The 17,831-nt window shown below is 31.4% G+C and overlaps 2 protein-coding genes across 2 annotated transcripts; one reads left to right on the forward strand and one right to left on the reverse strand.

Moving 5' to 3' along the window:
- Positions 1-2,264: 2,264 nt before the first annotated feature.
- On the forward strand, positions 2,265-17,557 carry LOC123680680 (GPI ethanolamine phosphate transferase 3). The gene is made up of 6 exons (XM_045618700.1): positions 2,265-2,986; positions 3,043-3,323; positions 10,424-10,494; positions 13,091-14,767; positions 15,515-15,912; positions 16,245-17,557. The coding sequence occupies exons 1-6, from the start codon at positions 2,429-2,431 to the stop codon at positions 16,440-16,442; spliced, it is 3,183 nt and encodes a 1,060-aa protein (XP_045474656.1). The 5' UTR covers positions 2,265-2,428; the 3' UTR covers positions 16,443-17,557.
- LOC123680683 lies at positions 4,031-7,167 on the reverse strand. The gene is made up of 2 exons (XM_045618715.1): positions 5,864-7,167; positions 4,031-5,163 (listed from the first exon to the last, which is right to left on the reverse strand). Exons 1-2 carry the CDS (start codon positions 7,053-7,055, stop codon positions 4,586-4,588), a joined length of 1,770 nt encoding a protein of 589 aa, XP_045474671.1. The 5' UTR covers positions 7,056-7,167; the 3' UTR covers positions 4,031-4,585.
- Positions 17,558-17,831: the final 274 nt, after the last annotated feature.

Genomic DNA, 17,831 nt, shown 5'->3' on the forward strand with positions numbered 1-17,831 from the left:
GACTATTTAATCGCGATTTGGTTAATCGCGATCATCTTCGGACGGGTTGATGCATGGTGAAACAGAAAACACTGTTAAGCCTGCTTTAGTAACAAGCGGAATTTAATCAATCTGGGATCAAGTGCTGTTTGGTGAAACTGGGCCTAATAATTTTATCCCTCTTCCAATGAGGGTAATAGAAAATTCTGTTTATATTGTTGGTCTGCCTTTTGTTAGTCATTATTCTTGGCTCAGTGAAGGCGGTTTGGAAATTTTTATTGCGATTAATGTTGACAAACGCAGCGGAGCGGAACAACCTCATTTTGTTTTTTAAGAATCAAGGATGGAAGGCGGCCAGCAAACTGGGCCGAATTGCTACCCCTCAAATTGAGGCGGCTGATACGGTTCAAGGGCTGCATTTCAAGCTTGATCAACAAAAATAACATGTGTAGAAATTCAAAGTATGAAATGAGATTTTATTCGTTCAGCAACAACAGGAAGGCATACCGACAAATTTAATTGACATCAAAAACCATCAAAGATGTCGCATTATACATTATATTCATAAATATTCAGAGTCCTCTCATAGTGCTGTTTACGAGTTATTGTCGCTAAAAAAACACATGCGCTCAAACTTGTCGCCGTTAAGTTTGCTGAACGTTGCCGAATTTTATTGCAACTTGGTGCGGCTTCTGGATTATTTTTCTTTTTCAATTCTCCAATCAGAATGTTGATTCTTTAGAATGTAATGCACAATATACGAAAAACGATTCCATTTTATCATTTCCAACTCATCCTTCTTAAGAAATAGAAGAAGTTTTTTCTTTCAGACCACATTGCATTATATTATAATATTTTTCATTTTTTATATCGAATTATTTAGTGTTGGGCGTGGGCGCATTCGAATTTAATATAATGCTTCATCTACATTATCCGAATGTTTTACTCGATAATCTTGAAGACAAAAAGAACAAAATGTCGTCGAAAACTGAGCAGAATAACCTGAAACCGAAAGGCCAGCTTTAAAGAGGCGGCAAATAATGGAGAGCGACATTATCTACTTTTTTCCGAATATTCCTAAAAAAATGTATCAAATATATTTTCCAACGAATTTCACAGATGATTTTTCAAATAAGATTCACTAATCTTAAACATCTTTGGGAGAATGTCTGCAACTTCTATTCGAATCAAAAATAATGGTTCATCCGCATCATCCGGTTGTTATATTTAATCATATTTAAGAAAAAAAGCATTTCATGAACTCAGCAGAAAGATCTTAAACCAGAATTCAGTTGATATATACGTATGGAATAAATTAAAGGATCAAAATAAAATTCGACATTTTTATCGGTTTTTCAAATGGCTGTATTTTCGATAACAATGGTCCTATATCAATTTGAAAAAAAACTTTTTGAAGCTTGAAGTTTACAGTTTAGACATCTTATGATGGAAAAATTTTTCAAGCAACGTGTACCGCTCAATCTTAATGAATACAGTATCTAAAATTTCTGCGAAATTTTTTCAGTTTTTACTTTTGGCATACAGACTTGGACATTTTTTTTTTCTAATTAACCACTATATGGATGAGATAACTTTTTCATTCAGCATCAATATCCATTTTTCAAAATTTTTATGCGAGCACATCTCGCTGAAATAACGAACTTTGTATTGAAAAAGACCTTTTTGTGTTTTTACCATCAATATCTCACCAATCATTGATTGCACAGAAAATTCAAGGGATGTTTTGAAATCTTGAATGAATGCTCTACAAGAAGTAGCTATTGGATTTTCGGAAAAAAAATTGTTACCGTTCTCTACATCAATTCGAAAAGTCGATAAAAATAGGGTTTTCGGAGGCTTTTTGGATAATGAAAATATCGAAAAAAACCATCAATGTTAAGTATGCGTTTTACAGTTCAATATCACCACAAGAATCCCAGAGAATTTCAATTCAATCCATGGGAGCGGTTTTTTTTGTTTCATTCGATCAAATTTTCAAAATAAATAAGTTCAGTATTTAGCACTTTGTAACTTGGAAACAAAGCGTTTCCGGACATATATTTATTTCAAAATTCATATTAGAATATTGCAAGGTATCACCTCCTGAAATTTATTAAAATACTTCTGAATCACCTGGTATATTAGTGTTTTGTGGTAACGAACACCTAACAACCGCGTTACAGCAGGTGGCGCCACAATACTACAGCGCCATGTATTTTATTGCTCTGAGGTTTAAAAAGTTTTCTACTTGGTACTCTATGTTCCAATATTAAATTAACCTCAATTCGATTCCGCTGTTCTATGGTCTGTCAATATTCATTTTGGGTTAATTCTCGAAAGATAAACAGGAAATATGAGCAAATAAGATAATTGATCAAGCTCAAGCACTTCTCTTTTTTCAATAATGAGGAGGTTAACTTTATAGTGACCGTATACTGGCATCTTCATCATGGTTTGGAGTTACTTTTTCTTTCTAATTTGGATTGCATATCTGATAGCATCGTCTATTCTTCTATTCACAAGAGGATTCTTGTTGACTAGGGAAAGCTTTGACTTTAATTCAACATGTTTAACCCGCGTAGAAACCCAATGTACAACACCAAATTCATTACATACTGAAATTAAAACATTCGATGAAAAGAACCATTCTTGCTCTGATGCTGAGTTTTTAGACAGTGTTGTGGCTAATATACAATCTTCTTCATTATTTTGTTTGCCTGCTAGAGCTAGAGTTGTTCTAATAATAATTGATGCTTTACGCTATGATTTTACAATCTTCAATCCAAAAAATAAGCGACCATTGCCATATCAGAATAGGCTTCCTATTATTCATGAAACTCTCAAATTTTCTCCTGATAAGTCAAGATTATTCAAATTCATTGCTGATCCCCCTACAACGACAATGCAAAGATTAAAAGCCTTAACAACAGGCAGTTTACCAACTTTTATTGATGCAGGTTCTAACTTTGCTTCTTCTGAAATTAAAGAAGATAATATTATAGATCAGGTAAAGCTTTTGGTTGACAAAATATATTTTTTTTTTACATATTTATTATCATTCAGTTGATTCGAAACCATAAGAGTGCAATATTCATGGGTGATGATACATGGGATGCTTTATATCCAGGAAGATTCAAAAGAAATTATCCTTTTCCTTCTTTCGATGTCAAAGACTTGGATACTGTGGATAGAGGAGTCACTGATAATATATATCATGAACTCAAGAGAAAAGATTGGAGTCTTCTTATTGGTCACTTTTTGGGAGTAGATCATGCAGGACATAGATATGGCCCTAACCATTCTGAAATGAAGAGGAAATTAGAAGAAATGAATATTGCTATTGAGTAAGTAATAATTTCTTATAATTTTACTTCTTAACTTCCTGAAGAGAGGATATAACAACAAATAGATATTTTTTTCATAAATTGAAGAAAGCTATAGTTGACAATATAGCAGGGCAAAAGAAATTGTTATTTTTTCCTGAATATTAATGTGAAAAAATAATGATAATCACTGGTTCTTTTGAGAGCGCTTGTTCTCTAACAGAAAGCTCTATCATTTCATCACAATATCTGTAATTTTCGAATTTTGTGTTGGGTCTGGTCTCAAACGATAAGGTTTATCCTACTGATACAAATCCGTGGACAAACTCAATTTTGTCTATCCAACCAGCTAGTCCATAAAAAAGAACTTTTGAACAGGAAAAATGAGTTAATCCCTTGATGCTAAGTTGTTGCGTTTCTCAAATTTTCACTATTAAAAATCGAGTTTTATCAGAAAGATTAAATTTTTGGGCCATACAAATTTTGTTGTCAGAGAACAAAATTATCCCAAAATAGTAAAACAGCAAAAAATTTTACTAATGATGAATTTTAATAATGCAATTCAATATAGGAATGGAGTATTTGTTTTATATTATAAAAATTTGTTACTACTTCTTGATGAAAATATATCAATTATTCTACAGTGATAACTATTGCAATTTTTTTGTATCTTATTTATACCCAAAACCAGCAAGCTTTATCAACATTCAGGGATGATAAAGCTTAAGGAGAGATTTCTCCTATATCAAGGAACATTTTGTTGTAATGAGTAATTGCAGGTAACGCCAATAATGGTATTTATTTATTCAAACAAATCACTAAACATAATATCGAATGTCAGTGGAAATAACTTAAAACTGGTCTCTATTTACATAGTATCAAATAAAAGATATTCAACAATTTGTAAATGATAAAAAGCTTCATACATTACATCCCTCACAAGTAACTGAAAAATAATTGGGAAACCTTTATAAACTTTATATAAATATTCTTGTTTAACAACTAAATAAACTGAAGGGTTACTTCCAAAAAATCACTGCTTTACCAGTAATTTGCGAGTTAATACATTAATTACACAACTACATGACTGAACGTAATTCACCTAAATTAATAGCATTCAACAAAGGTAGGATCGAGTTTCTGCACTTAATTCAATTTAAATTTTCATAATAATTGTAGTTGTGATAAAATTTACCATAACAGTATGAACGATAAACAAAAAAGTGAATTAATAAATATTCCCTTATTATTAGAAGGAATTAGAAGTAATTCAAAAACCAACTCTACTTCTGTTTTGAAATGACATGCATAACAACTCTGAATTTTATTTCATTGCTATCTTTAATAAGCCAGCTCAGCATTTGAGAAGGAATAGAAAGTAATAAAAATGAGTTTTTATTGAAATTATATCCTATAGGTTGGCAAACATCCCTCACGATCATTTTGTTTGTTTCTATAGATGGATCTAAGAATTCTATTTCATAATCATATTGTAAATGTTTTCCCCCCAAACAATGTAGACTATAATTAATTGATTTTTTTTCTACTGAAAATAGATTCATTAAAAATATCTTATCGTCAAAAAAGAACATATGTTGTTCAGGCTTCTGATCTAATTTGAATGAATAAGCCTTTGAAATATCTTTGAACATATGCTTTTCTTCCAAATGTTCTGGTAGTTCTAGAGTTCTTCCATTCCATTCACAACTATTTATAATACAGCTCCTCATAGCAATATAACAAAATGGTTCATGCTCCTTTACTTTGAAAATAGTTCCAATGAAAGAACAGCCATCTTTTCTATAGATACAAGGACCAGTAACGATGGAACACAGTTTTTCGAGAGTGAAATTTCTTCCTCCTAAAAGTGGAAGAATTTATGAAGAAAAAGCCTAAACATGATTCAAATTTTACAATATTCATGATCATGCTGGCGCATAATGTTGATTGCAATTCAAAATTGACGTTTTCCTTTCATTCTTTTAAAATTAGTTTGTTTCGATTTTTCATCTTTAACCATTAAAAATGATGAGTTCTTGCAATCAATTATTTTCAGAATAACCAAATCTTCATAAATTCAAAGCTGTATTAAAGAATTCCACCTTAAAAGTTGTTGATCTTGAAGGAATTGCCTTGGATATGAACTGAAGATATGTAGGATTCAGTTTATAAGCAAATGTATTAAAGCCAGTTTTATCTATTCCTTCAGATGTCATTGAACTTTGGAAATTTATCAATTGCAGCCTGAAGAAGGGTCCATAGACAATCCAAAACTATAGCGAAATAAATTGCATTTGAAGTCAATACATTTGCCCATATACTGAAATACTTTCACAACCAATTGAAAATATTGAATTTACAGTAAAACCAGGAAAAAATCCAGTCTGACAATGGATCAATATCCTAGTAAACATTTCAGTTCATAATTAAGAGCAACAATGAGTAATGAATTTAAGATTATCGGGGATGTCTTATACTATAGAAAAATAGAAAACATTTCAATATTAATTGATTAGGTGTTATCAAATTTTATATTTTGTTTTTTACAATAAATTTCTTACCTATTATTTCTCCTCTGCAAACAGGACACTCTAAAATCTTTTTTCTACACTTAAAACACATATTGTGACCTTCCATACATGTATAAATTGGTGGACCCATTAATTCTGTGCATATAGGACATTCCAACTCATGGAAAATTCTAGTTGTCAATTCAGCCACTTCAGATGGCTTATTTTGGGTTGCACTGCTTTCCAAAATATTGTCAAGGGTCAGTTTTAATTTTTCTTTGGGTATAATGGAAATTGATACAGTTATTTCATTATATTTCTCAAATAAATTATTGAAAGCAGATAATGGAATAACCAAATTATATTCAGGTGATATTCTAGTACTAGGTGAAATATACTCAAGTTTATCGCCTTCAAAAATATGCTCTTCATCCCCTGCACAAAAAGAAATCTGAAACTTATTTTCTAAGCATTTTTTAAAATGCATATCACTCATTATCCAGCATCTAAGACTGTTAGTGTCAGTTTTTTTATCTAATATTACTATTATTAAATTCTCATTAATCTCGGAGAATAATACTTCAATTCCTAACTCTGGAGTTAAAGTGAATGTTAAACTATCAGTGAAATATTTTTTATGTTCATTCCGTATATGGTCGGATAATTTGTTATAATCGCCAATCCAAGTACACCATTCATAAAATTTCTCATGGAATAATGGACACAAAACTGTGACTACCCTGAAAATACAAGTTTGTTCGTGAAGACGAGCATCGTCCTCGCTTATTTCTACTAGACAACCCTGGCCTTTGAAGGCACATGGAAAAATCAAATGCTTCATTATAATTTCAAACATGACTTGCCGCTCGAAAATCTCTTCACTATACTGTTCTCTGATACTCGCACATCTTCCACATATAGTTCCCAATGTTGAATTATAGTATATGGGTATTACAGATAATGGAAAACTACATATACTACACTTTAGAAAATAGTTATCCATATTTAATTTAATGGTATTCATTGTTTCTACGATTGTAACTCTCAATAGAAATATCCTGATTTCACGAGTATATGACATAAGCGGCGGAAAATTATTTTTGGCGGTATTTTCAGATTCACCGTTCTTTGGCCAGACCACAGATCCAAATGTGACATTATAATATACACAGAAACACCCATCGACTTGACAGGTCAACGCGAAAATCAAATTTACTAGATTCTTCTGTCTAAAGTTCATCATCAAAAATTCAACCTAAAAAAACTCATGTTTGATAGGAAAAGCTAATCCTAACCCATCTTAGAGCCTGGTTTGGTTCAAATTTTGTTAGGTTATTTTATCCAGCTGTCCATTTACTTATTTAAGCTGAGAGAAATAATTTTTTTTATTACAAATTCGATTGTTCTTACCTTATACATAATGTTCCTAAATTGGCGGTACGAAGGAAAATGTGAGATTCTTTGGATAATTTTGAGAATAAAAAGTCCTATAAACATGGTCTCGCAAACGCTGTTTTCGAGATACAGGGTGTTTCTTGTAGTCCTATTATTTTGTGAAGCTTATACCAATTTTCGAATCTTTATTGATCTTTGCTATTGATTGGGTAAATAAGAACCAAAACTTATAATTAATTGATTTATCATAGCTTACTAATTGAATCTTTATAATAATTTGGATTTGCCTGAGGATAACTCGAGAGATTTTATTTTCCAGTTCATTTCAAGCCTTGTCGAAAATTTCTTATTTAGTTTATTTGAAATTATTTGGCCGAAATTCAGCAGTACCATTAAGAGTATACATACACAGGGTTAGAACTATTTAGAGGTGCACTACAGGGATATCGAAAATCGTTAGAAATACAGGATGGCTTGAATTACAAAAAAGTTGCGTTATTTAGGGATCAGTGTGTTGGTGTAAACAGATCCAGAATATCTCCAATGGTTTCCGATGTATAACTCATTTTTTGTTGATAACTTCACGAAATATGGTTTGTAGTCATTATCCAATTAAGAGATTCTAATGGAGTAGTCTGATTTTTTCTGTTTTTCATTTTTTTAAAGACGTGATAGTCAATTTTTTTCTTATGGACGCTATATTGGTTCTCTTTGGGGTGATAGAGAAAAAATTACGAATTGAACAATGTATCACACTCCACAAAAATATCGAGTCTAGCTACGCAAATTTCAACTTCGTTTTTATTTTTTGTTTAAGTATTAGGCTGGTGCCAGAATTGTCAAATTACTTGTTACTTTGTTCATTTTTTATGTGAAATCATCACTTGAGTTTTGTAAAAACCTGAATTCTGTTATATAATAAAGTCCTATCAATAACCATGCTGATACCAATACTCTAAATAGCGTACAACTGGCAATGTCTGTAGAAATTATTCTACATAATTTGAAAAACTCAAGTGATGGTTTTACCTAACAATTGTCAACAAAATTATTTAACAATTCTGGCTCCAGCCTACCACTTTTAAACAAAAAATTAGAGGAAGTTCAAATTTGCGTAGCTAGACTCAATTTTTTTCAGTGTGTAAGTATTAGGCTGGAGCCAGAATTGTCAAATAACTTTGTTGACAGTTGTTATGTGAAACCATCACTTGAGTTTTTTTTTTAATTATGTGGAACTATTTCTACAGACATTGTCAGTTGTATACGCTATGTAGAGTGATTATGGTATCAGCATGATTATGTAATTGACAGGACGTTACTTATCAAACAGGATTCAAGTTTTTACAAAACTCAAGTGATGATTTCACATAACAACTGAACAAAGAAACAAGTTATTTGACAATTCATGCAGAGCCTACTACTTAAACAAAAAAATAAAAATGAAGTGTGATACATTGTTGAATTCGTATTTTTCTTCTTTATCAGCCCTTAAGGAGAACCAATATGGTTCATATAAGAAAAAAATTGACTACCGTGTCTTTGAAACAATGGAAAACAGAAAAATTCTGAAAACGCCATTAGATGAACCTCTATATTTTCGTATTTATAATTTCGTGAAAAGTTCTCTCCAAAAACCAATGAGTTATACAGATAAAGAGAAAATCTCGATTTTTAGTTTTTTCGAGATATCTTGGGAACCATTGGAGATATTTTGGATCTGGCCACACCAACACACTCATCCCTAAATAACGCAACTTTTTTGTAATTTAAGCTACCCTCTGTATCTCTAACGGTTTTCGATATCCCTGTAGTGCCCTTCTTAATAGCTCTAAGCCTGTATACTCTGAATGCTACTGCTGGCTTTCAATTAATTGTTCTTTGTTTTAATTTTGATTTTTTCAGATCTTAACCAAAATTTCTACCAGTCCGATATACTTATAAGTCGACGATTTCCTTTCCTTTGAGCATTGGTATATATTATTTTTGAATTACTTTTTACCTATGAGATGTATGTGGCAATATAAAGGGTGTTTTTTTTTCGAGGTATATAACTTTAAGTTGGCATTACTGTTCAAGTTGGCGACCGATTTAACAGCTGTCAAGTGATTTATTCTCAGTTTGGTTTGGCAATTCATCATGAATAGACTCACGATCATCAAGTAAGGCGTAGATTCGTCGAATGGGCCCAAAATGAGATTGCCGTTGTTCCCGATTTTCATAAGCGAATTTTGTTTAGCGATGAAGCGCACTTCTGGTTTAATGGCTACGTCAACAAACAAAACTGCCGCATTTGGAGTGAAGCTAATCCTCAAGTGTATGTCGAAACACCGTTACATCCAGAAAAACTGACTGTTTGGTGCGCTTTATGGGCTGGTGGATCATTGGTCCGTACTTCTTCAAAAACGATGATGGCCAGAACGTTAAAGTCAATGGTGATCGGTATAGATTACTAACTTTTTCATTCCTGAATTGAACAACCATGATGTCCAGGAGTTGTGGTTCCAACAAGACGGCTCAACATCTCACACAGCTCGTGCCACAATCGATTTATTGAAAGACACGTTTGGTGACCGCCTAATTTCACGTTTTGGACCTGTGAATTGGCCTCCAAGATCTTGTGATTTAACACCGCTAGACTACTTTCTGTGGGGCTATGTAAAGTCATTGGTCTATGCGGATAAGCCACAAACCCTTGATCATTTGGAAGACAACATTCGCCGTGTTATTGCCGATATACTGCCACAAATGTTGGAAAAAGTAATCGAAAATTGGACGTCCAGATTGGACTACATCCGAGCCAGCCGTGGCGGTCATATACCAGAAATCATATCTAAAATGTAATGCTACAAGATTATCTTGCGGATAAATAAAATTCATGTCAATCGAATAATCCATCGTTGTTTTATTGCAATTTAAAGTTCTATAGCTCTAAAAAAAACACCCTTTACATAATATGCGCGACATGGTGGTGGAGGAAGAGAATACATCCATCATCCATCGTTTTCGAAACATCCTTAATTACAGTTACCTCAACCTCAAGAGTGTATTCGAAATATTTATTTCATAACACCTCCATATTGCCAAAAATCAACTAATTGTTCCTTTTGAGTAAATCTTCAAATCAAGTTGAAAAATCTTTGTTATATGTCAATTGTTTTTTTCATTTATCAAATTTTTATCTAATTTATGTTTTTAAAGCCTATATTTTTTTTGCAGAAAAATCATGAATAACTTGGGCGATGATATGATTCTTTATGTATTAGGAGACCATGGAATGACAGTAACAGGTAAGGATAGTTATTTTCATAACAAGCGCCCTAGTAGTAGAACGTAGGAATTATTGTATCCCTTTTGTGATTTACCCAATGTTGAAATTTCATTCTGAGTAAATCTGCTTAATTAAGGTAAAATCTAGAAGGAAAAAGTAGTACAGCAAAATGCTGTTTATGGAAAGGAGGCTGTTAAAAGTCCTAAAAATATGAGATATGAGATGTGATTCAGAAAAGCAAATTGAAACGCACTATAAAACTTTCTAATTGCACTATGAATACACTAGAAAATATTTTAAGGATATTTCAATTAGATGTTGAAGCCACAACATCTAGGACATGGTGCATAATCCTTAAAATCTATTTAGGCAAAAGATTTCTATTGCTTCATTATATGCATAAGAAATCAAAAGAAATAGTAAATAAATTTAACAACCATGTCATTAATATTGCTGCGAATATAAACAACTAACCCCAAATGAGCAATTAACAACTATGATCAGGCAATTAGATAAATCCTTTTTTGTTTCTGAAATAGAAAAAAATGAAATTTTCAAAGCAGTCAAACAATTAAAGAATACCTTTTCTTCCGGATATGATGAAATACCTAGTGCTGTCATTAAAGAGGTAATACATCTGATTGAAGAACCCTTGAGGTACATAATATATCCTTTGTTGCTGGAATTTTTCCATGTAGTTTGAAAGTTTCAATGGTAACCACCCTTGTTTAAATCTGGTAATATTGAAGATATCTCAAACTAAAGACCGATAAATCTGCTGACAAAATTCTTGTCATGCGTTTAATCACTTTTCTCAGAAAACATCAAGTATTCTCCTTCTGTCAACATGGATTTATGCACAAAAAAAATACGACTACTGCAATTTTTGAACTCACTAATACTATCCTGGATGCAATAGAAAAGGGTAAAATACCTGTTGGTCTCTTTTTAGATTTGTCGAAGGCCTTTAATTGTGTTAATCATGAAAAACTACTGAAAAAATTGGAAACCTACGAAATGAGAGGTAAACAACATGATCTTATAAAAAGCTATTTGAAAGAAAGAAAACAGAAGGTTCGAATAGTAATAGACTCTGAAACATTTATTTCGGATGAGGGAGATATAATTTGTGGAGTACCGCAGGGCAGTGTTTTAGGCCCTCTGTTATTTTTGATCTATATAAATGATCTTCCATACTATATTGATAAATCACTTGATGTAATAATAATTGTTGATGATACAAATATAATCAAAATTTTTGAAGATTTGAGTAGAGTGACAATTGAATTGAATGAGGTCTTTAGGCGTTAAGGATTGGTGCTACAGAAATTATTTGAGTTTGAATGCAAGTTAAACAGAGTGTGTTATTTTTCATACAGATAGAACTAACTATGAATTACCATGTGAAATAATGCTGGATGGTGTATGTGTTTCGGTAGGTAACTCTACCAAATTTCTTGGGGTTCATGTGGACTGTAATGTGAAATGGAAAGTTCAGGTTGAGTCACTGGAAAAAAGACTTAACCCTGCTATCTAGTCCATTAATATACTACGAAAGTCAGTTGATGTATCCACTTTGAGGATAGTATATTTTGCTAATATTCAATCAATATTATCGTATGGTATTGTCTGCTGGGGAAATAGTTCATTTTCTGATTCTTTATTTATTAAACAAAAGATTGCATTAAGAACTATGCTAGGTATGAAATACAGACAGACTTGTAGAGGTGTTTTCTCGAGAAATAATATTCTTACTCTTCCAGGTCTCTACAGTTATAATTATGTATAATAGCATTAAATTTCTCATACAGCATCCAGAATTATTTGAAGAATTTAGAAGTAGGAATGCTAGTATCAGACAAATTATAAGATATATATACCCAATACATAATCTAACACTGACACAGAACAATGCAAGGTATATGTGTATCAGGTTGATTAATTCCTTGCCTGTAAAATTTCATAAAATAGATGTTGAAAAGATTTTTTAAGGAAGTTGTATCAGTTTGTGATTAATTGTGAACCATAATGTAAATGAATTTTCAGAGTATTGTAGGGTTAACAAACACATGGTTGTTTAGGTTTTATATTTATTTTTTTTTACATTATTTCTTGTATTTGTGATAATTTGAAATGAATAAATTCTATCTATATCTATAATTTAATCTGGTATTTTAAGTGAAGAGATCTTCAGATAAAGATATGGATGGTAATATTTTTTCACCTAAGATCTTTATCTAGAGATCTTAGAATACCAGATGAAATTATAGATACATAATGGAGTAATAGAAATCGTTTGTCTAAACTGTAAATGGATTTGTAAAGAAATGAGTGTGGGGATAAAAAAAAGCATAACAAAAAAAATGTTTGGCAGTATTTGTAGGTACATATTAATCTTAAAAACTATTGAACAAATTTTGTTGTGAGTGCCAGTTGTATTCAGCTCATCTTGAGCAATTTTTGGGATTTGTTTCAATGAAACCAGGTGAAAATAAGTTATAAGAAAAAAACCTCATTTCAAGATATTCTTTCACATGAGCAAATTGTCCCAAGTTAAATCTAATCAATCAATAAATAAATGGTCGATTGAAAATTAAATCAAAATATTTTTACAGGAGATCATGGAGGAGAAACTGAAAATGAAGTTGGTTCAGCTCTCTACATCTTCTCCAAAATACCTTTTGCATCCCCCCAAAATATTGAAATAACCAAGCAAGTGAATATAGTGCCTACATTAGCTACTGCACTTGGTATATCTATACCTTTTCCAAACTTGGGCTCAATACTCCATGAAGCTCTACCTATATTGAATCACTCTTCAATACCTCAATGGAAATTTTCACTTCTCTCAACTTGGACCAATGTTGAGCAAGTCGTTGAATATGTTCGTCAATACTCGAAAAGTTCTGAAATATTTGAAGAAAGCAAACTGGAAAACATTTTCGAAAAGTACTATGAACTGAAGAAGAATATTCTGAGTATCGATAATGAAGATTCTTTCGAAGATTTTCATTCGAAATGCGTTCAGTTGATTACAGAAATTCGAAATATGTGTGAAGAAATTTGGATTCAATTTGATTCATTCTCTATTACAAGGGGATTATTATTACTTTTTTTGACTTTATTTTTTATGTTTATCATTGTTGATGGTGTTCCTGCCAATTATTTGCAGGAACTGTTTGTTAGTTCATTTTTAATGTGCTCTTATATTGTTTGTATAGTGGCTGCTTGCATATCTACAATATTATATTATTTTGATATTGTATCATCTTTAGAGTCTTCTATATTTTTCTCAACCGGCGTCATTTCTCAATTTATGTTAGCTATGTTGATCGTACAAAATTGGGATACTATCAGTTTAACTTGGCACTCAAAAGCTAAATACAACAAATTAGTTTCATTCACTGGTCGATTAGTCTTAGCCTTTACCCTAATTAGTTTATTTTCGAATAGCTATATTGAAGAAGAATCTACTTGTCTTCTGTTTTTATTAACAACTTTTTGTTTTCTTGGCTTGATGATTTTTTCTAAGAACGTAGCTAAAGAGAAACATTGTTCGAAATGGGTAAAATATAAATTCGTCCTATTCTCAATCGTTGTAATTTTTCTTTTGCGATTATCTGTTCATTTTTGGAAATGTAGAGAAGAACAAGGATCTTGTTTTGTGAGAAATAGTGCTGTAAGCAAGGTATCTACCAAATCGGAATGGGCTGTGACGTTAGCTTCTTTAGTTGTATTTGTCACAATCACTAAGACTTGGCTGAAAAACTGTGGTAGCTTAAATGACTATTCATTATCTGTAACTCTGGCAAAGTACGCACCTACTGTTATGGTAGTATGTACTGGTGGATATTGGGTTCTCCATCGGTTTCCTATAGATTCCAGACATCGCACAAATCTCACATGGAAAGTGGATCATTTAGCATGGGTGGTGTATGCCACATCATTAATTGGAATTATAAGTACAATCTTGCAACCGCTCCTGATATATATACTACCACGAAAGTCAAATCTACCCGTTTGGAATGAATCTAATATCATACCGCAACTCTTCAAAAATATGAAGGTGTTAATAGAGGACAAAGAAAAGGCCAAAAACGAAATACCAATTATTTATGGATTAGGAACAATTTACAGTACAGCTTTTATTGCAATTGCTGTTTATTTGACAATACTAATAGGACTTATTTTGGGAGACACGACAGCACCATCTGCTGTTATCATGTTTCTGACAGCCATGTTTTTGTTGATTGTTATGTCCTTGTTGAGAATTGATGAAGCGACAAGTATTAGTGAGTATGAATATCTTATAATATCTATGATAAATTTTAAACTTCCAATTGAATTATTAGTGATTGATTTCATATAAATAATTATTTATTGAATATTTGGGCTTTTCTTATTTAGTAATTCTAGTATATTCTAACAGACAATATTTACAATGTTTCCTTTGGACAATAATTTTCAAGTGCATAACACTAAGATAATCAGAAAAACTATCAACTTTACTCAACTAAATCTAAGAGGGTTTAGACTCAAGTGAAGGCACCTTTCCAAGGCTTGTTGAATGATTTGCATATCTTTAGAGACCTAAGTTGATCTGTTCTAAGCATTTCATTCCCAATGCAACATTTGAGACATATTCTTTGTTCTTTATTCGATCAATTGTAAAGATTGCTTAACATTCTCTAAATAAACTGCCAAAATGGAGCACTATAAACAAACCAAATAATAAGTTTTAAAAAATATGATTAGGCTCAAATTACGCGTGAGTATAGAGGACAGTTCTGTTAACTCAGCTACAAAAATAATTTCAACAATCATATCAAGGCAACTTTTTAACTGATGTATTCTTGATACTGTCTTCATAGAATACATTTATTGTATCAATATTCACACGAAAACGATTTTTTTACTGTAAATTACACTAAAAGAGCAGAAAATAAATATTAAGTCCAAATTTCATATCTAATTAGTTTGAATCTCTATTTTGAATAAGTAATTAATTTCACAATTCTCATTCACCACTTTTATTTCAGATGAACTATTTGAGGTACCTAATATATCAATATTGATATGGGTTATAACATGTCATTACTTCTTTTATGCAACTGGTCACCAACCAGCATGGTCTAACATTGATTGGAATGCAGCATTCATTGGCACATCTGGGATTCTATCCAATAAATTAATTCAAGGAACACTAATGATTATCAACATTTTCTGCCCATATATAATTTTAGGATTCCTTTTGCCAATGTTAGTCATTGCACCTTTCACATTGTTCATTATGATGCCCTCAGTTTTGAGTGGAAACAAATATCTTAGCAAAGATATTCTCAGTCAGGGAGAGTTGTTCCTGTTTGAGAAGAATGAAAATATGTTCGCTTCAGTATTTGTGATCAGTTGTAAATATCTGGCTTGCCATGGAATAAGGGTAATAATTTTCACTTAACTACAGACTTGTCTTGTAATTTTTGGATGAAAATAATGTGAATATTCTAGTTGATTTGAGATAGTACAATTACACTGTCATTACCTTTGTTTGAAGAGTAAAGTTAAAATTATGCAAAAAGCACTCAATTTTTCTAATCCACAGCAAGTTTTTCTTAGGTCAACCAGTATATTTTTAATAATGTACACTCATATTCAAAAAGGCTAAAAATAAAGCATCTTCTTAATTTATTGAAGTCATTATGAAAATTTCTTAATAATATGTTGTATGTTTATTTTTCAAATTTTGTGCTCATAATAGATTTTATGTTTTAGGTTTTTGGCACCATGCTAGCCAGTACAATTCACTGTCGTCATCTGATGGTTTGGAAGCTTTTTGCCCCAAAATTCATATTTGAAGGAGTTGCAATGTTTGTTACTTTAACTTCAGTGATTATCGGTTATTTAGTGTTAGTACGAACAAACTTGTTGCTTGAAAAACTTATTGACAAATTGAATAGACATAAAAGCTGATGAACGGTACTAAAGTAAATCTACCTCCTTAAAATTAAACGTTTAATTAAAGTAATATAAAATAAAAGCCTTGATTTAATGATGACAAAATATATTCCACAAAATTTCATACCTGCCAGTAGAATGTAGTAAACATAAATAAAATAGTCCATACTATGAAATCAATACAACGTAATAATAATATGTCTGAGTATAATTCAAAAAATTTTGAATATTTGTCGAAAACTTCACTGTTCTATTCATATATTCACATGCTCAACAAAGTATTTTTATGAGTAAGTTCAATGAAGTTACATTAGAACTACTGTATTGTGAGCATAACTCCCAGATAGTTCTTGATTATTTTCAATAGTTATCGTTATTTTTAATACCATGAATGTATAAAGACCCAAAGAAAGGTAGAACTGTTGAATGAAAAATTTTAAAATATTGTGGAACTAATCTCAAGTTCTTCTCATTTTATTAATTAATTTTGGAAGTTTCTTGTATACTCAGTTGTAAAAAAAAAAAACTCTTTTCACTTAGCAGGTTAACTGTGTTAGAGTTCTAATGGATTACTGAAATGTAAGTAGCCTCTACTTCGATCCCAATAGCATGACATTCTAAACAAGAATTTCATTCTCCAGACAAATCTGTATGAGCCAATTCATGGTATTCTTATTTTATAACTTCAGAATGTCATCAATGTATTAATGGTAACAGATTTTGCTTGAATTGCTCAAAAAATGTCATCAATACTCAGCTGTCAAAACTTTCAATGAGATAGAAACAGACAAGAAAAAGACATTGATCCACTTTAGAAAAAGTTGCTCCTTGGTGCTTGTTGATGCTTTTTACAATTGAAGGATTTTAAATGAATCCTAATGATGAATTTGTTCAATAAATTGTATGTTTAAACGTAATCTAGTCACCATTATCATGATAAACTGTTTGTATGTAACTAGGTAGTTAAATTAAGATTTCAGACCCAAAAGATGTTTTTCTAAATATTATTCAAGGAACCTAAAAACTATATAATATAATAGTTTCCTTGGTTCATAGATATTTTAATTATCCTATTATGGGTATTGTGTATTTGTGATTTAGAAATAAACAAATAAACATTTGAAACTGAATCTCTTGTCATTTTATAGTTAATTTTCCGTGGAATCTTATTCCCTGTAAATCATTAAGAATATAAAAAGTATCAGAACTATGGCTGCATATCAGTGACGGCTCGTCAGGGTCGGCAGGGTCGGCCGGGCCGACCCAAAAATTATCAGGAAATAGAAAATAGTTCTAGATATTCAATTCATTCAAACTCAATCGGAGTTATCGATTTCGATATCCAAATTCCCTCGGTAATGAATATTTCCACTCAGAACAGGAAAATATAACTTATTTTCAATA

The sequence above is a fragment of the Harmonia axyridis genome, chromosome 1, assembly GCF_914767665.1.
Source record: "Harmonia axyridis chromosome 1, icHarAxyr1.1, whole genome shotgun sequence".
Classification (NCBI taxonomy): Eukaryota; Metazoa; Arthropoda; class Insecta; order Coleoptera; family Coccinellidae; genus Harmonia; species Harmonia axyridis.

Bases quoted from the DNA above. Each gene is read 5' to 3' on its own strand.
- LOC123680683 (XM_045618715.1), bottom strand. From the start codon at position 7,055: ATGATGAACTTTAGACAGAAGAATCTAGTAAATTTGATTTTCGCGTTG. The intron at 5,164-5,863 runs GTAAGAAATTTA...TTCCACTTTTAG, and splicing joins TTGCAGAGGAGAAATAATAG to GAGGAAGAAATTTCACTCTC.
- LOC123680680 (XM_045618700.1), top strand. From the start codon at position 2,429: ATGGTTTGGAGTTACTTTTTCTTTCTAATTTGGATTGCATATCTGATA. The intron at 3,324-10,423 runs GTAAGTAATAAT...TTTTTTTTGCAG, and splicing joins GAAATGAATATTGCTATTGA to AAAAATCATGAATAACTTGG. The intron at 14,768-15,514 runs GTGAGTATGAAT...CTTTTATTTCAG, and splicing joins TGATGAAGCGACAAGTATTA to ATGAACTATTTGAGGTACCT.